Source organism: Pimephales promelas, chromosome 14 (genome assembly GCF_988280905.1).
Source record: "Pimephales promelas chromosome 14, fPimPro1.hap1.1, whole genome shotgun sequence".
Classification (NCBI taxonomy): Eukaryota; Metazoa; Chordata; class Actinopteri; order Cypriniformes; family Leuciscidae; genus Pimephales; species Pimephales promelas.
This window is the reverse complement of record NC_142782.1, coordinates 4,990,938-5,011,735: the sequence shown is the minus strand read 5'-3', so window position 1 is coordinate 5,011,735 and position 20,798 is coordinate 4,990,938. Positions and strand designations below refer to the sequence as shown.

General features: G+C 38.7%; 1 protein-coding gene across 1 annotated transcript in view; it reads right to left on the bottom strand.

Moving 5' to 3' along the window:
- The window catches only part of antxr1a (ANTXR cell adhesion molecule 1a), a 72,783-nt gene that overhangs the window by 16,316 nt on the left and 35,669 nt on the right, over positions 1-20,798 (bottom strand). Inside the window, exons 14-17 of the mRNA XM_039674627.2 lie at positions 12,684-12,725; positions 11,466-11,561; positions 9,255-9,422; positions 7,077-7,157 (exon numbers count right to left, since the gene is read on the bottom strand). Of these exons, the coding sequence (XP_039530561.2) occupies positions 7,077-7,157; positions 9,255-9,422; positions 11,466-11,561; positions 12,684-12,725 (387 nt within the window). The remainder of the gene's footprint in view (positions 1-7,076; positions 7,158-9,254; positions 9,423-11,465; positions 11,562-12,683; positions 12,726-20,798) is intronic.

Sequence of the window (20,798 nt, the reverse complement as noted above, 5' to 3'; positions counted from 1 at the left end):
AAAAAAAGAACAAAGTTTAAGTTTTATAAGCTCAAATGGTCGCCTTGCTCTGTGACGCACGTTTGTGACTCTCCTGTTCGAACTCGTTCAACAAAATGAACGAATCTTTTTACGAGTCATTTGGTTCATTCAACGAACAAAACGAATGAATTCCTGGAATGTTCTCATCAAAAACCTTAATTTCTTTTCGACTTAAGAAAGAAAGACATGGACATCTTGGATGACATTGGGGTGAGTACTCCTTTAAATTGTACGTTTTTGAGTTGATTTATGATTCCATGGGTGCAATACGCTGTGTTTTCAATTCCGCCGACTGTGAACCCTGACGTGTCAAAATACGATTGGTTAAATTGCCAGTGGGCGGGATCACACAGATCAAAACAAAAACAGACATTCCCTCACAGAACGCACATTTCAAAGTAGAATAACTGGCTTTGTTATTGGTAGCATTGAGAAACGAGTATTTGGACTTAGCATGTTTCCTAAATCTCTTCAAACATATTATGTATTTTTTTTTGTGCTTTAGTACAGTCAAAATAATTACATACAGTACCTTTAACCCTCTGGGGTTGGCGGTATCGCTGGCGATACCAGCTCACTTTTTTTCTTATACGTGCAATAGAGGCTCAAATTACTCTGCTGATTTTGATCTTACATATACAGTATTTATAAAAAAAATTGATTTTAGATAATAAAATATTTTTTTAAAACTACATATCGTCCCTTTAAAGGATTAGTTCACTTTTGAAAAAACTTTTGCTGATAATTTACTCACCCCCATGTCATCCAAGATATCCATGTCTTTCTTTCCTCAGTCGAAAAGAAATTAAGGTTTTTGATGAAAACATTACAGGATTTTTCTCCTTATAATGGACTTCCATGGGAAGCAGGTCCAACCGAGGTCCAAAAGACAGTTAATAACAGTTACAGATGCAGCTTCAAATGTCTTTAAACGACACCAGACGATGAATAAGGGTCTTATCATGCGAAACGATCGGTTATTTCAAAACTTATTCCAAAAATGTAACTTTTCTAAGGACAAATGCTAGCCTTTCTCCATTCTGTGAGGCGCGTTTGCAACGTCACGTAATACGTAATTACGTTCAAAAGGTCACGGGCGACGTAGCCAGAAGTACAGAGTCAGAGTGTTTACAAGTTGAACGCATAGGTTGAACGTGAAAACTAACTCAAACGCCGTTTACAAAAAAGGAATTAAAAGGTAAAACAACGATGTCGGATGATTTTGATTCTGTATTTCCGGCTACGTCGCCCGTGACCTTTTGAACGTAATTACGTATTACGTGACATTGCAAACACGCCTCACAATATATTACAAGGCTAGCATTTGGATAATGGCATCATATTAGTAGATCAGTTATTTAATTCAAAGGGTTTTCTTTTTACTTACACAGAGTTTTTGGCCCAATATAAGATTCCTGTAACACCAGGGGAATATGTAAAAGTGTTTGGAGCAATCTCTCCTGAAATCTGTATGCTGTTTAAATTTCAAAAAAGAATTAATACTCAACAATTGTCCCCACCTTCTGTAGTAAGTACTTATGTAGGTAATATTTGTTTTTCCCTTAACGCAAGGAACAGAACTATAAGAGAATTATTTCAAAGAAATTATGTGTCTTTGCCTTATATTTACTCATACTGGAATCGTTTTACAGAAGGTATTGTGTGGAAAAAGGTTTGGCTTATACCTAATCAATATTTAATTACAAACAAAGTTAAGGAGTTATCATACAAATTGATACATAGAATATATCCTGTAAAACAGTACTTTGTAAAATTTAAATCTGATATTGATGTTAATTGTACCTTTTGTGACAGCTGCCCTGAAACTGTGGTTCACTTATTTTGGCATTGCCTATTTGTAAGACCATTTTGGCAAAGTGTCTGTGATTTTATCACAAAAAACATTGATGACAAATTTATGTTGTTTTGGAAACATATTTTATTTGGTATTTGGTAGAACAGTAGAATTAAGCACAATCAGAATTATTTAATTAATTTCATTTTATTAATGGCAAAATTTTATATTCATAAATGCAAATTCTCCTGTAAAAAACCTAATTTTATTTTATTTAGAAAAGAAATTGAGCTTTATATTGATTCACTCCGGTTTTCTATGAAACAAAAAGATTGAAAATATGCAAATATTATAATATCTTTATATAAGTTTACAATACCCCCCAGTATGGAAGACTTTGTAATATCTATGTTATATGTTAATTTTGATGTATACGTAAATGTCTGTATTAAGATTGTTCTTAATAAAAAATAAAAATAAAAAAACAAGGCTAGCATTAGTCCTTAGAAAAGTTACATTTTTGGAATAAGTTTTGAAATAACCGATCGTTTCGCATGATAAGACCCTTATTCATCGTCTGGTGTCGTTTAAAGACATTTGAAGCTGCATCTGAAACTGTTATTAACACTATCGTTTGGACCTGAACCATCCGGTTCCCATGGAAGTCCATTATATGGAGAAAAATCCTGGAATGTTTTCATCAAAAACCTAAATTTCTTTTCGACTGAGGAAAGAAAGACATGGACATCTTGGATGACATGGGGGTGAGTAATTTATCAGCAAAAGTTTTTTCAAAAGTGAACTAATCCTTTAAGCTTCACTTAAGCTTCTACAGCTCGTCCTGAGTTGACATTTCATTCAGTAACATTACACAGTTTTGAATTATATGCTATTTAATAGAGCTAGGTATTGACATAAATTTCACAATTCGATTCGATTTTCGATTCACAAGCTTGGAATTCGATTTGATTTCGATTCATTATTGATTATTTTGGATATCAGTTACAATAAATGGCAAATTTTCTCAAGGAAATCAAATCTCTTAACTAATGCTGTAAACTATGGGAGTCTAGTTGTAGCCTACTAGGCTTCATTAATAATATGAAGGTAATAATGAACTGTTTTGTAGCTATAAAAACACTTAAATTACACTTATTTATTTTTATAATAAGAATATAATATGCAATGTAAACATTTAAATGGTGGCTGTCATAAAAACTTGCCAGATTTATTCAAATATGCACGAAAAATTAAAGAACATTAAGATTATAATGCATATGTAATATGGTGTATATATTTAGCAAAATGCTCCTCTCTAGAGTTATTTTTGTCTAGCTGACTAACGAATTTATGTGGGTTTCCTGATGACGATATATGGTATTGACTACAAGCTGTTTAGCTGACGTCTTTCCACGGTTGAAACGCTGATTGAGCGAATCAATGTGACATGATAGGGATTTCGATAAGTTGTACTCTATCTTTTAACACACTTTCAGATGCTCATTCATGTTTATTTCGCGCTGTGACTGGTATTATTAAGCCGGAAGAGAGATCAGCGCGGCTGTTTCTCTTGAGCTGCGCCAGAGTGATCTCACGCCACAGCGCCAAAACGCTATTTATGTTTTTTAATTTCTGGACGTAATTTGAAAATTGAGACTTGTTTCATATCAATAGTAACAAAGGACAAAGATTATTGCGATTTTTTTTTTTGATGCGCGCAGCTGTGATACAATGTTCCATTCATTCAAATGAAACAGGATGACTAATCGATTCTTGAGATTTCCGAATCGATATTGGTTCGTAAAAATGAGAATCGATTAATATCGAGAAATTGATATTTATTACCCAGCCCTACTATTTAATTTTGATGATCACGTCATTTTACATATGCTATCGCTTTTCTTCTTCGCATGTCTTTAGATCAGGAGATTCTGTGCTCTTTCAGAAGATTTGAATTTCCGTCAATGGCGGGGAAAGCGTTAATGGGAAATACTTCAATGTATAGTGTCATTGCCATTCCATACTATAACTACACAATAGTACTGTCAACTATTTTTCATAAGACCTGTGAACACCCAGTCATCCGGTTCAACACTGAATATCTTTTACTGTTTCGTTTTGGAGCATCTGGATGTGTTTTCCATTAGCTATCGGCATGCGTCCAAGTGGCTTCATCCAATGTGGTGAAATAGTGATGTTTTCAACCTCATACTGTGATGTCATCATACTCTATAATCTCTGAGGGTGTCGCCTCCCTGATGGTGTTAATCACTGTACTATGTTTGGCTGTCCTCTTGTATAATTTTCATGATATACAAGTCTAGACTCTATTGTTTCTGTTTTTCTGTTGGATCTTTTAGGTCCATATCTCTTTTGAGCTTCTTTGTTGAAATCGAATTGCTTTGTTGAGCATCATGTCCTTTCAATAGAAAACCTTCTATGATGCAAGCGCAAATTCTTGACATCGCTTACGTCATCTTTCCAACAGATACATAGCACAAGACTATTTTGTGAAACGTCTCTTTAAGAGGATTAGGTCCAAAGTTGAAGTCAAATGTGACTCACAGTGGGGATATGGCATGTAGAGCTACTAAGCAAGCTCCTCAGAGAAAATGAGGGTGTGGTTGTTGAGTTTTGCACTGTGCTTCACATTTAGAAATGACAACACCCTCAGCGCATGGTGTTAAGTCCAAATGGTTCTGTTGACATTGGACCCCATCTTTTTACTTTGGTAAAATAAAGCTGCACATGTTTCGTAGTGGAGAAAATGACAGCCTGGTTTAGCAGCACTTTGCAGGAGCCATCAAGTTATTGGTAGTGCACTGTTCGATGTGATTTATCTTGTTCAAACAATCTAGATTTCATGCACTTGGATTAATTTTGTGAAGAAATTGTGAGTCATGGTTGCATATGCACAAGTTGCTGTTGCAATGCGGTTCCATTCCATTCAAAGGTTTGGGGTCGGTAATAACTTAAGTAATATCAGTAACCAGTGTCTTGTATATTTTCTGAACAACGAGACCTGAAAGAGTTCATCACATCTTTAACAGTCCAAACCATTTTTAATAATCTATGAACAGCATCATGTATGGGATCCAACTCCCTTTCTCTGTGTATTTGACCTGCAGTCAACTTTATATACAGTAAGTAGCATAACATACTGTACGAGTCAAGAACTTCATATTTCATTTCATGCACACATCCCCACCTGGGATATATTTGCATTTCCTCTGTTTATTTGCTTAGCCCAGGAGACCCAGCATGCAACAGGTGGGCTTTGACTCGGTCTCAATGTTTGAAAGAAGCACGGAGTGAAAGCAAATACATGCTATAGAGACGAAGCCAAGTCTAACTGCAACATTTGTCATAAACGTTCATGATAAATGTTTTAGCAAAGGTGACCTTTGTTTTACTAAACAGTACTAAATGAAAATATACACACATATACAACGTTCTCATAATTTATTGAACCCTCGACCCTTTCTTTCTACATATGACGCAAAAGGAGATTTTTTAATAAACAAAAATGGATAACGATAAAAAAGCTCTTTGAAACCGAACTGAACAAAGATCTAGGATGTCTACATCCATGCTGTGTAAAGCTCTGTCAGTGTGAGCCTGGTTTTCATTTCCTATCGAGCTGTAGAATAGAGCCATAATCATCTTTTTTATTTCTGCTTTTCAGCACTTCAGTTAAGCCAAGTCATATTGAATTAACTGACGGTTATAATAGCGATTTAACAGATTGCTCTGTTAGAAAAGTCAGTAAAGATCTTTTTTTAAAGGGATAGTTCACTTTGAAATTAATTTTTGGTGTGTTTTAGCTTACCTCAAGGACATCCAAGATGTAGGTGTTTTTGTTTCCACAGTATTTTCAATTTTGATATTTTTAGGTCAAACCGTTCTTGTCTGTCAGTCATATAATGGAGGTCTATGGTCACCACCTCAAAGAGCATGCACAGGGAAGTCCAAATTAAACATGATTTATTGACTCGTAAATGTAAGTACACATTGATGGCCTAAGACACAAAACGAGCGGTTTGTGTGAGAAAACGAACAGTATTTATATTGTTTTTACCTCTTGTAACCACAGCCACGTCCAACTGATCTGAGGGCGCGGGCGCTTTAAAATCTTTTTCATGATTTCTTTTTTTAAAGATTTAAAAACGATATAAATACTGTTCGTTTTCTCACACAAACCGCTCGTTTCGTGTCTTAGGCGATCAATGTGTACTTATTTACGAGTCAATAAATCATGTTTAATTTGGACTTCTCTGTGCATGCTCTTTGAGGCGGTGACCATATACCTGCATTATATGACTGACAGACAAGAACGGTTTGACCTAAAAATATCAAAATTGAAAATACTGCGGAAACAAAGACGCCTACATCTTGGATGTCCTTGAGGTAAGCTAAAACATACCAAAAATTAATTTCAAAGTGAACTATCCCTTTAAGCTTCGGAGTCATTGAGTGTGTGTTCGTCTTTACAAAGAAACTAAGTGGAAACAGTAAACTATTTGCAGATAATACCCTGTTCGGCTCTAAACTCCCCAACTTCCATCCACTTTTCACATATTCCCAACAACTGGATCCTACTCACTTATTACCAACAACTCATAATGAGTATACAGTATTGTATATCCGTATATCCAAATCATGTCTAATCCCAACTGCTCAAAACCTGGTATCATTCCATTCCTGTTCACAAAGAAAACAACGTTCTCATACCCTTCTAATGGTGCCCCTTGGGCAAAGGCTAATTCGTGCAAACATAAACCAATAATACATTCCCCCCCCCCCCCCCAAATGTTACATACAGCACATTCGAGCTACATACAGTATGTTAATAGGGAATAGAACCCATGACCTTGTCAATTATAATGCTATGCTTTACCAGCTGAGCCACGGGAACAGGAAAACAGCAGTAATTATTGGCTTAGGTAACACCAAATTATTACATTTTCATATTTTAGTTACTATGTAAAATAAAATACTCGCATAGAAATGGCCTCTGACAACATGATAAAGAAACAAGTTGTTCTGTGATACAATAAACGGTACCGCTTCCTTTTACAGTAAAGTACTTACAGTGCACTTAGGCTAAAATAAGGTAAGTACATGGGTTAGGGGTAGGTTCAGGGTTAGTATGCTACCTAGTTATTACCCAGTAATTGTAATTACTACAATAAGTACATAGTATGTACATGGGTAACAGGACTGTAAAAGGAAGTGTTAAACAATGAACTAAGTGTCTTACCTTGTCTCCTGGTTGTGGTCGCATGATGGACACCCGATCATACCCTTTCTTCAGAAGTACCCACAATGCATCCAGTTTTCCCTGCACACACATACACATCAAAGACATGAACAACTGTGCGATTCAGGTCTTCTTTGCCCCTCAGGTGTTTAAGAGCTTGTTCCTCACATTGATCAGTCACTAAACTCTGGGAAATGGGTTTTATTAACAGAGATTTCCTGAACTCAACACCCCACATGTGGACTCTCTGGCTCATTATCAGATGAGACGGATAAAGCTCAAAGCCATAATTTAGAATGAATCAATGCTTCGCTATCTGGCCCAGGGTTATTAATATGAAACAGCATTCTTATGTCCCTCAGTCTTCACCCAACTTCCTCATGAAGTCAGCCAACTCTCATTGCACAAGAGCTGCTGTCTTCATCGAAAAAAAAGAGAGAGTAACAGAGAAAATGAATGGGTGAAGGCAAGAGAAGAACAGAAGAATGTCTAGGAATATTTAAATGTAAAGTTTGGTCAGAAAAATCTGATCACATTGCCTCTCTCTCCAAATAAAACAATAACTGGCAGACACATGACTTAGAGATGAACAAATAATAATATTGGATTGGACTTGGCAATGCTCAGCGCTCTTGGACGGCAGGGTCTATGAGAGCGAGGTGAAATGAGGGAAACCTGGTTTTGAGTGTAATGAAATGCTGACTCTGCAGGCCCAGTTTCTTGGAGGTCACCGCAGTTTCTGGTCTGTGTTACAAATCCCCCAGCTATGATTCATAGACGCTTGATTATAAGCATTGACATCTCAAGTCATGGTTTTAGACATATTACTTCAGCAGGAGAACTGCATGGTGGGGGGCTGCTCATGTATAGCTGTCAGCAGAGTCTCATCTACAGTCTTAAGGCCCTATCTTGCACCCGGCGCAAATTACTTTGTACACCGACGCATTTATCATTCCAATTTTGCAGATCAGGTTTTCAGTTCATTAAAATAGAGCCCTATGTTTTCATAGGAACATGAATAAACTATTTTTTTTACAAACATTCAGTGTTTTTGTCCATTCATTGAAAGTGAATTGGGCCAATTTTGTTGTTCTTCAAAAATATCTTCTTTTGTGCTTTACAGAAGAAATCAATACATTATCTACATGCCCATAATAGAAAACCATAGAAAGAGACTATAGCGCACCTTGTGGCAAAGCTAAGACTACAGCCAGTGTTGGCAACTATTTTTTGCGACTTTTCAGACCCCTTTAGCGTAATTTTTCCAAAAAAGCAACTTTTTGGACAAACCTCATTAACCTCCAAATGTTTCCAGTACTGTCCTGCGAGCGCGAGGTCTTGTTTGCTACTAGTTATGCTACTTTGTGTCTACGACAAACACGTCCCAGACAGCAAACTGACATTGAATCAACGTGGAAACGACGTCTCTCATGACATTGAAACAACGTTGATTTTGCTCATCGAATTAACGTTGAACCAACGTCAGACGCGGCATTCTTCAAAGCTAAATGAAAATCGGAAATTGGTTTGCTTTCATAACGTTGAAACAACGCGTTGATTTCAAGTTGATTTTCCGTTAGTTTTGAAAGAATGACGCGTCTGACGTTGGTTCAACGTTAATTCGATGAGCAAAACAATGTCAGATCAACGTTGTTTCGATGTCATATTTCCACGTTGATTCAATGTCAGTTTGCTATCTGGGGTACAAACATTATGGACCTGAATTTTGTATAAGTACTAATGTTTTAAACATATTTTCATGTATATATGCTTAATGACGTTATTTTCGATTTGAAACTAATGCTGACTCCCGACTCTGTTTGTGTCCGACAAGGAACAATCGTATAGGACCATTATAAATGGAAAATGGTATCGCTCTTTACAACGTCAGACACATAACGGTAATTAATACGATTAGCCTTTTGCTTGACTACATTATAAATAAGCTAATAATGTGTTGCTAACGTTACACAAACCATGTTCCCGTTCGCCATCTCAGAGTCAAAGAGTGCCTTCTAACAATCAGCATCCTAAACACTTTGAACGTCCTCAGTGGAGAAAGGCATAGGTCATCAATGCATCGAAATATACATCATATTCATAATTCACCCGCTATATCGCTAAATGTACCCGATTTTAGTTATCATGTGTAACCGGAGAACATGCTATTGTTCTCACCTTTATAGGGGAGTACCATTTGCGAGGGCCTGGTGGTTTCCGCATGCCATTATTTAGGATGCGAGAAGGAGGAGCTTCAAACTCTTGTTCAGGCATCTTTACCCTCGCGTTCTTCGCCTTTTCCAGTTTAGCACCCTCTTCGGTCGAACCTTTCTCACCCCAGCGAACCTGAAAAGGATGGTGATGATCATGTTATCCAGCATGATACGACGATGATCTGAAGAGCTTTAAAGTAAGCAAGAACATCTGACCTCTCACATGACAAATCTTACTCTGAAATATTTCTTATTTTTTCATTTGTATCATATTAATTACTTTGACTATCGTGTTATGCAGAGGAGAATGAGGAGAAGAGGAGCTATCAATTAGACATTCAACCTGATTCATAATAGTAACACATTGCTTTCAGAGTTGGGAGGGTTAAAATGTATTCTGTTGAAGTTACAACTTACTTCATAAAAAAGTTATTCAGTAATGTAATCCAAGCACCGCAATATGAAAGTAATCGGATTACTTTTGGATTCCTTCAAGGTCACGTATGTAAATAAAGTCAAGTAAAAAGCAATATTCAGGAGATTGATGAGACGCATGAGTCATGAGTCATGACTGGCAACAGAACCAGCTGTCAATTAGAGATGAGTGGATCAGCTCTAACGTCAACCGTATTCACTGTTAATTCAAATCATCCACCCGCCGCCACCCACTCCCTATGATTTTCTCTGATTTAGATGTCTGCACCCGGTCGTCACATTGTGGTTTACCGTGAAATGAGAGTTCCATGTCTTTTTTAAAATCAACACATTGATGATTTATCTTTCATCCACAAGCAATTAACTGGAATATTATTTTTTTATTACTTGGCCCGCCCGCCTGGATTATCTGCTGTCTCCACGGATATAATGCAATCTGCTCATCACAACTGTAAATATATAACATTATTATGTCAAAATACTGATTTATTTAGTTTTAAGTGAAACCAGTGTAATTTCCTTAACATACCTCTCTCGTCTCAGTGTGTGCACTCAATCGCGCGAGACACTTTGATTGCACTTAAAGGGATATTTCACTTTGAAATGAATTTTTGCTATGTTTTAGCTTACCTCAAGGGCATCCAAGATGTAGGTGTCAAACTACAAAATAGACTGAAGGTGTTAAATACCGGAATTATCCTTTAACTGTATTTAAATAGGGAAACGTGGAGGTGTTTGGTCGCTTCTCTGCTTGGCCCATATTGAATGAACTGGGCAAGTTAAGTGCTATCAAAGTGTCTCGCGCGCCAGAGGGATTGAGACGACAGAGGTGTGTATCAACTCGTTGTAGTTAAGGGAATAACATGAAAACCCGATGGAGTATCCCTTTAAGTCCTCCTGTGATTGTAAACTCTGATACTTTACCGGCAGCTATTTGTAAAAAAAATAAAAATAAATGCTTTAACCAACCTAAAGGCCAGGACACACCAATTTATTTGTTGTGTACCACACCGTTGGCTCTAGTTGATCAGGGTTGTTTGGGCCGATTCAGCGTTGAGCCGTCGGTGAGAGAGAGAGAACTCTGATTGGCTGACTGGTTCGAGGACCGCACAGAGCGGGGTGAGTAGGACCCGGGTGGAGGGGTTTCACAGGCGCAGAACACGTGTGCTAGTTAACAGTCGCCTTGAGTCCTTTTGCCGCGTTAAAGCGCAGTTTTTTGCAGAGACGCCTGACACGAGGCGACGCTAGTTATTTGACGTCAGCTTGGTGTTACCCGGGCTTCAGCTGGTCTCCCAGCCCAGTTCAGATGATTTAGTTTAACTCCAGTGTCCAAAACTAGACTGGATTAAACAGTTTCCCCATGTTTTATCGTGGCATTTGCATAGTAGCTTACTTTGTGAATGCATCTGACAAACATTATACAATCCCTTCTGTATTTCTTGTTTTTCTCCACAGTTGTAGGCTTTTATATTCACTTTCGGCAGCATTGCCGACTTCAATTATGACGTGGGGAAGTCTCTTGGCAAGTAATGTAAACAACAGTGGTTTCATTCCAAGTAGAGGCAAACTGTCCACTGGTGATTTACAGACAGAATTGATCACCGTTAAGAAAGACACTTAACCCTAGGTTCCTCAAGAGACATGGCCCTCTTCATCTGGATGAAAAGCATCTGTTAAGTGACTGAGTGTGTGCTAATTTAGTGGCTGGTGTCCTCTAGTGAGTAATAAAACTGTTGTTTACCTCCATTCTTTTAATGCCGCCAACTCCTCTTCCTCCATAATAGGACGCGTCGACTGTGGGCCACTTCTTCTTCGGCGTTCCATCCTCTTCATCATCCTTGCACAGCAAACAACGAGACAATGAACAAAAATAGAGCTCGATGGTTCTCAACTGGCAGGCTGCAAAGCTATTCAAGTCAAGGACCACAGGTAAAGAATTGTTTTTTGGTAGCCAAACTAAGAAGATGCCAAAATCCTCATCCCTCAACCCAGACCATATCAAGTAGGGGTTACAGGTTACTCTCTACGTTGAGAACTAATATACACATCTTGTTGAATGAAACAAGAACGCTATTGTGAAGATTTTTTTTTATATATATTTTTGTGGCCTTATTCAAATGGCACAGCATTTTCCTAAATGAGATGACTCACTCTTTTAAAACATGACTTTTTCATTTATTGCCTCTCAGAAAGGCACGAGCAATGCCGTACGCCCTCACTAGCTCTTCCTGATCCAGTAAAATAAGTCCAACTTGGCTCCCTCAAGTTATGACTTTATTTTTCCAGCTCTGAAGAAATTTAACCCCGTTTAACAATCAGTCCTCGGGATTTGAACAGCCATCTTTTATCAAGGACTCTATAATTAATCAAAAAGGTTAACAGCCGTACCCTCCCTTCATATTTCAGACCACCCTCTTGATTCCCCATAACATTTATATCCTGAAAGTTTAGTGTAACTTAAAGAAACCTTTGGGGAAAATTCCCCAACCCACAGCCATTCCACATATGACATTCCTATGGTGTTACAAAAGTGACATCACTAATGAAAAAAAGAAGAAAAAAAAGAAAGCTATCATATTACAGGTCTTTAATAAGGGCAGACTGAACTAATTCATTTTAGCGCAGCAGAGCCAGCATGGTTAAACAACAGTCTACAAAGATCTGGATAGTTTTATTGAGTTGAAAGTCTCTCCCAAAGTTCCTGTTAAATAGCTGGATCATTCTGGCCTTCAGAAAGAGTTTGTCAAAATAACATTGTTACAAAATAGCATCAAAATTAGACACTTTTTATGGTCTTAATGCACAATTTTCTTCTCTTGCATTCCTCTGGCTTCCTCTTGCATTATTTGTTTGTTGGCGGGGAAGAAATAAAGGGCCTAACCAGATAGTTTAGAATACGATGCTGTTTAATTACATTATGACAATTGTTTGGCAATTACCATAAAACAAAAGTTCTTACCGAACTATCTTCCACTATTGGTGGTGGAGGTTCGTGGATAATCTGCAGAGAGAGAGACAGAGCGAGAGGAGAGAGGATGGAAAGATAAACAATCTCACATGAGCCCACTCATGCTGGCATGTCAGACCACATGCTTTCCAAAGTAAAAAACAAAAACAAAACAAAAAAACACTTTTTTCTTCCACTGACAAGACAAAGGACCCAAGTAATGTTTTCAATGTGCGCCAGAAAATCAGGTTACACAAAAACACATGGCTAAGGAATTGCAGCCCTCCCCGCCTCGTTTTCAGTGTGTTTACAAGCAAGTTTAAATGACCTAAAAATCTGGAGCCCATATCTAAATGCTTCAAGGCAGAGCTCAACATTAAGCTTTTCCAGGTACGTGTCTTTCAGAGTAATACAACTGATTGTTTACTTGTCCACAAGTCACCCAACAACATCTTAACATTACAATACAAAACTTCCATTTTACGGATCACTGATCATTCCAATTAATAATAATAATAGTTTTATAATATAATTATAATAATTTTGTTATTATTAGTCTTATTACTATTACATTGATTATAATCTTATAATTCAACAATGTACTGTTATATTAATTTAGCAATAAATAAGATTCTACCGTCCTTAGACATCAAGAAATTCTTAAAAAAAAAGTTTGTAATTCTGAAAATTATGACATTTCCTGATATCTTTTTGCAAATCTTTGTGTAGTATGAGGTTAGACTAACTGGTTAGTGTATTTTAAGTGTATTCTATTTCAGCTAATGAAAACTGAAAACACAAATAAGATCGACCATTCACAGCTTTGGCTATATGACGTGACATTCAATATATATAAATTAAAAGACATGAATTGTTTAAGGCAGTTAAAACATATCAGTCAGGCACCAAGTAACCAAAAAAGAAATCTTTGAAAAACTAATATTAATAGTGCCCAAGAGTTTGCACCAAGTATCCACATGCAAAAGAGCACATGTTGTTATTGTTTTGAAACTCATCTGGAAATTTTCAGGAAATTGTGGGAATCATGTGAAAAACATTTCAAGGATAGAGACATTAAAAATGTCTTTTTCTTAGGACTGAAGGGGACATTACTTGATTAATTGAGTGTTTGTTTGTCTCTTTCAGTGATTTAGTGTTGTCAGGGATCAGGATGATCGTATTTTTGAGTGAGAGCATATGAACAACCACACTGCAAAAAAAAACTGTTTTATATTACCAATATCTAACAATTATTGTTATTCTTAAAGGGATAGTTCACATCAAAATTGAAAATACTGCGGAAACAAAGACAACTACATCTTGGATGCCCTTGAGGTAAGTTAAAACATATCAAAATTAAATTTAAAAGTGAACTATCCCTTTAAATCAAAATAAAACTATTTAAGACTATTTTTCACTATTTTTGTGAAAAAAATATCCAATTTAAATGTTTATGATTAAAACAAGAAAAAAATAACTCAACCCAGTAAGTGTAAGGGATTTTCTGGTTTTAGGTGGGTTTGTCGCGTGTTTTAGTTCTGTCTCCTAGTTTTAATTAGTTTACATTCATTCCGTTGATTCGTTTTTCTAGTTGAACAGGTTGTTCTGTTCGTGTTTCTAGCCCTGAGTTCTTTGATAATAAAATCAAAAAACTTGATTGCTGCTATTAGACCCATTCATTCATATTTATATTGCAACCATAGTAGACAGTAGGACAGACCTTCTAGTGCAATTTGTATCCGCCTCCTCTCCCTGGGGGACAGCATCCTTGAAAGACAGACGCATACCTTCCTGAATTTATGCCACCTTGTCCACTATGATGATGACATTGTTTTTCCTCGAGGAAGCTTTGTAATGTGGGTCCCTCTTTACAATCGGCGAGATGGAGGAGGATCGCACTACAACCACATTGTCCGTCATTGAGGAAATACTGGTGGAGTATGAGGGGAGGGAGCAGAGCCCCATCCCATTAGCTAAGGTGAGTGCGGATGACCTGAACTCTGAGCCCCAGATTGTGTTTGCAACATGACATCATGACTTTTGCGTAAACATACACGCCACTTGACTCGAAAGTTATCTCTACGCATTCCGAGCTATACCGCGTGTATATATCCGCTAGGGGTTTCATCAACTAGTCGACTAGTCGACTGTCACAACCACTAGTTGGCACTGTTGGCCTTAGTAGACTAGTCGGAAACAAAATGATGACATATATATAGATATATTTTTTTTGTTTACTATCCCTTTAAATACAAGCGGCAGTACTATATACTATAAGCACTATAAGGCGCACCTTCAATGACCTATTTTAGAACATTTTTCAAACGTTTGACTGGGTTTGCGTTATGCATCCACTAGATGTGCTAAAGGGAATGCAGCGAGTGCGCGGCGTCGGAGGTGAGGCGTTTATTTAGTAAGCGTGAGCGCGCTGGGGCGGGCACGTAACTTACATTCGCAGCCTGCTGACAGCAGTGTCTGCTCATGTGTGTGTTAAGAGTGAGCGCTCGTGAGCGGGAGACACACATAACCTGATTTATACGAGGTTGAACTGGCCGTGTGACAAAGCGGGCATAAGATAGACACGAGCGCGAGCAATTGATCCATATATAATGCGCTCCGGATTATAAGGCTTGAGAAAAGGCCGGATTGAGAAAATTAAAGGCTTTTAAGTGCGCTTTATAGTGCGGAAAATACCAGTACTACTCTCGCTTTTAGACCAGCACGCGGCATGTTTAATATAGACGCATATTAGCCTACACCAGATTTTCTCTCAAATGTTTGCTTTCACTTTAGACATAGCCAATTCTGTTTATGTAAACATTGTGTGTATTTAACAGTATTAGCATAATAAGACTTGAAAGATAACTTAGTCCAGTATTCAGGCGCTGTTTGACAGGCTTCTAATGCCTGTGAGCGTCGGGGATATGCCGCGCGCTCAGGAAAGCGCATGTTAGAACAGCGCGTGAATTAAATGTTTAACCGGCAAGGCTTATGCAAACAATGAACTTTTGTGAATTGCAGTGTCTCGTACCTATTCCTTACCGTGTGATGTGTAGGCTACGTCGCGTTGTACAGTTGAGACAGAGGCGCCAGAACTGATAGAATGCACTGTAACACGATACTACTACCATATTTCTTCAAAAGCAGATCGTGGAGACATTTACTATTCGTGATGTCGCACACCGCTAGAATAAACCATTTAACGACTAGTCGTCGACTGTTATGCAAAACTAGTCGACTAGCAAAAATCAGTAGTTGTGAAACCCCTAATATCCGCGTATGTCTACGCCATTAACGTCTGAGAAGATTCCGCGTGTCTGTACACGCCGTCAAATGTCCGTGCGAAACGAAGCAAAATGTAGATCTACATCTGGGGAGCGATCTTTTTTTTCCCTTGGATGGTAAGGGAACAGTCATAAATGCCATTAACCCCAGTGACGGGTAGGTTTAGGGACGGGGTTGAGGTAAGTCATATATATATATATATATATATATACAGTAATAACATTAAGTCAATGGCGTTCATAAACACGCTGAAAAGCGATTATGCGTCTTGATAGCACGCCAAAAATGGAAATACGAATTGGCGTGTCATACACCCGTTACTTCATGAGATCAGTCTGGTGTTTGAGGATATGGAGTATATTAGCACCAAGCCTGTTTCGTCACCCAGTACTGAGTTATTGATGTCAGTGTTACTGCCCCGCCTCCCACTCCAACCTCCTCTGCTTGTTCCAAATCGGCCGAGAGGGTCGTTCCTGAGATTTCTGTCTGTCCCGTATCAGTCAGGAAAACTGTTTGTGAAACCCTTGCCTGCACTGCCTCTCATCAGCCCTTCGTCTGCTCCTATGTTACCACCTCTGTGCTTCGTGGATCCGCCTTGGGCTGATAGTTTGCCAGCTCAGCCTTGGACTGTCGACCTGTTTGTTCCACCTAGAACCTCTGTGCCTGTCACTCCACCTCGGGCCATTAACCTGTTGGCTCCATTGTGGCTCCTCGCTCCCTCAGCTGCACCAGGGACCGTCGTCCCTACGGCTCCACCGAGCTTCCTCGTCCCTATGGCCTCACCTTGGTCAGTCATCACTCTGCCTTCACCATGGATTTCCGGGCCTTAAGCTGTGATTCGTCCCTCCACCCCTTTGGCTCCATCTTCCCTCCGGAACCACCTTAGCCCTTGGGCGCACCGGCTCTATCTCAGTCCTCCGGCGCCCTGGCTTCACCTTGGCTTCTCATCTCCCCCGCTCCGCCTTGGTCTACAGGACTCTTTGGTTCTGGCCGAGTCTCCATCATCGGCTTCATCTTGGTCGGTAGTCCACCTGGTTCAGTCTGCCAAGTCTCCACCATGACTCCTCACTCCCTCGACTCTGCCTTGGGCTTTAGTCCTGCTAGGGAATCCACCCTGTTTTCTCCAACCATCATCTCTGCCCTAGTTCCTTACGTTGTTTGGTCCACCATGGCCCCTGTGCTTGTCCCTTGTGCCTGCACCCACCTCCTAAGCCCCCTCTTTCCCTCCTCTGTTGGACTCCTCTGGTTATTGTTCATAAAGTTGTAATTACCAGTGAGAAATGTTTTTTAAGCCCCCAGTTTCCGAGTTAGGGTATGGGGTGTCTATTAAAGAATTAATGGTAGAAGGAAACTGTTGTCATGAATGTAGTTTTATACACATATATTCTGCTGATGATGACCAGCAATAAAGCTTCTTTTAATACTGCTTATTTAGCTACAATAGTTTAAGACAAGCTTGTGCAACATATCTGCCCAAAATTGTTGTTGGCTGAGAAGGACTGAATACATATAAAGTAAAATGTAATTACTCTTCAATTTGTAGTGTTGCAAAGTTTCCTGTCTCTGTAGGGATATTGTTTTCCAACACATTAACTTTATTACTGCAAATTCACATTATGTTGCAATTAAAATTTCTGAACTTGAAGGTTGAAACTGCCCAGAAAGACACAGCATTGGCATATACAGTACAGTGTGGCTATCCTACAGTGAAAACAGCTTTATTAAAGAGGAAGATTTCCAGTTTTGTTTTGTCGCATTGCAAAAATGGCTCTGTACCTCCAGTAAAATGCTACTTGGCTATCAATAGATCTTAATGAAATTGAGAATGGGCACTGTTCCTCCTTATTATTTCAAAGGTCAAATCACAATTTTATTTCCCATGGTAACACGGGATAACATTTCCCAAACAGAGCCGTGCCCCCTTGAAGTTGCCGTAGAGATTTTAAGTGGCAGACAGACAAGTCTTTTTTCCGTTTTTTTTGGTCAAGGCTTGTAAAAATATTCATTTCATAAGACATTTTGCCGAGCAGGTTTGAACTTGACTAACACACATGGTTTATAAAATCTAAAAGAACTTGTGCCAAGTTATTTAAACATAGCAATAAGCTCATGTTAATTTGGTCCATGACAGCCAACAGTTGGTGTCTATGGAAACTAATTGCGGCTGAGCAGGATTTTAGTTGGTTTACCTGGTTCAACCTTCAATGAACTTCACTCCAGAGCTCCACACTCCTCAAACATGGCAATGACTCATTTCTTCTCTTTTCCTGTTGTGACTTTCCAGACAAATTCCAGACTTGTCTAGTTCTTCTGATATTCCTCAGTTGGACCTCACTGACAGTATAAATCATTATATGTCCCTCAGAAATCAAGAAAAAGGCCTGGCTAGGGTCTCAAGCAGTGGAAGCACAATGTCCAGTGGAAACTGTTTAATCTCTATAGATCTATCAAATTGTACCCTGCGGAAAACCTGCCTAGACCAGGGGTGTCTGATGCTACCCTGCAGAATATCAACACACCTGCCTGGAAGGTTCTAATGAAGCCAACACCTTATTCTGGTTCAAGTGTTTAATCAGGGTTGGAGTTAAACTTTGCAGAGAGGTGGCCACCGCCTTCAAGGAGCAGGATTTGGCATCTCAGGCCAAGACCATAGCAGGTTCTGCTGTTGTTTATTTTAAATTACTAGTCAAAACATCCTATTGACCAGTATGAGTTATATTTTGGGTGCTTTCATGCTGGTTTGACGCGACTGGTTCTAGTCACCATCATGGCTACATTGGTCAACACCTTATTCTGGTTCAAGTGTGTTTAATTAGGGTTGGAGTTAAACTCTGCAGAGAGATGGCCACCGCCTTCAAGGAGCAGGATTTGGCATCTCAGGCCAAGACCTTTGTTGGTGTGTCTTACTTTGACCAGATACAATGGCGCTTTGAGCCAGATGGGACCATTGCAAATTAATTTGTTCTACGCGTCATAAAAATGGCAAATCCTTCGAGTTTGTCAGAAATAGAATGGGGCATCATTATTGTTGGGGATTTTTCGTGTTGCAATTTGTTGACAGCATCACTTACTATAATGGGTTCTATTATTATTTTTTTTTGTATGTTGCGCAGCTCACATCTGTTGTAAACACAGTGTAACGAAGGCCAGCTGGTAAGAGCTGTGCAGGTAAATGTTAAGAGGCACGCTAGCAACTCACGCTAGAGGCTGCAGTTACACTAGTAGAAGAGCAGCATTAGGTGAGACCAGCTCATTTGAGTCAGAGTCTAAACCAAGACCAGAAGAGCATCAAGTCCGAGTCAGGACCGAGTCCACATGCTCCTGAGACCATGAAAATATCAAGATATACATAGTATAGTATACCTTCTAATCCACTATGACCTATATCTTGATATAGCATATATAAAGATATATATAGCCAACTTACCTCTATTCCACAACAATTTTCTAGCATCACTTCACCACCCCTCACAAATTTGCATACTTTTAACTATATCCGATTATATGTATGGGTGAACTTGTGATTCAAGTTAGGTTAAGAAAGAATAACGCCAGCAGTGGCTGGCACATGGACTTGGGTGCATGACTCAAACTTGACAGTCTTCTGATATAGTTTTTGGTCACAATGAGAAAAAAAATATTGAACAGTACAAGTCAACCTCACTAATCAACAATAATTTTTGGATATTGTTTTTGGATGTCTAGTCACATTATCAACCATTTTGACCCCTAATTGACACTTTTTTTTTTCCTCTCTCTCTCTTCCCAGATAGCAAACTGATATTTAATCAACGTGGAAATATGACATCGAAACAACGTTGATCTGACATTGTTTTGCTCATCGAATTAACGTTGAAGCAACGTCAGACGCGTCATTCTTTCAAAACTAACGGAAAATCAACTTGAAATCAACGCGTTGTTTTAACGTTATGAAAGCAAACCAATTTTCGATTTTCATTTAGCTTTGAAGAATGCCGCGTCTGACGTTGGTTCAACGTTAATTCGATGAGCAAAATCAACGTTGTTTCAATGTCATGAGAGACGTTGTTTCAACGTTGATTCAATGTCAGTTTGCTGTCTGGGTTATCATCTCTAAACTTATATTGAAACTTTCTTTGTTGTAAAAAAGGTTCCACATCTGCACCCCTGCTGGAAACATAATGAGGAAAGTCACAATTGACATTTGACCTTGAGAGTTCAAAGGTGACATTAGATCCAAGAGTTGTCGGGCCAATCTGTTCATAAATCCCGTGTGGCCTTGACCCTGTGGGGGTCTAATATATTCACTCGGGGCTTAACAAGTCATTACAGAACAAATAGGGCATGAAAACTAACTTAACACAACCTGCACATAGCGCCCGGCCACAGTGTACTGGCATATAGGGGGTAGATGTTCTAATATAATTGGGCAACTTTCTGTGTAATTCATCTTTGCAATAGATATTCATTTATGAAAGATGAGTACTCCTCCACATTTAATGAAATGACCAAATCTCCAATTAAATCTTCTCAAATTGAAATTGATTCATTCTCAGTCACCTCATAAGATTGAAACCATGGCTACTTATTGTAGGCTATATTGTTTTCCAACCAATAAATACACCCACAAAGAATCTGCATTCTTTTTCATCACAGATTGTGCCCTGAGGATGGTCTTTTGACCGAAAGCTTGGTGATTACATTTTCTTTAAGGATTCAAGTGTGTGGACAGTTTTATTTATTTTTTGAGTTTTCTATTCTTGTCTGTCTGGCACCTTGTTTATTGTGAGTGCGGTGAAACTCCTTCGTCACAGATTGTGGGGGGAAATCTGTGTGAATCTAAGAAATGGTAGCACTAAAGTA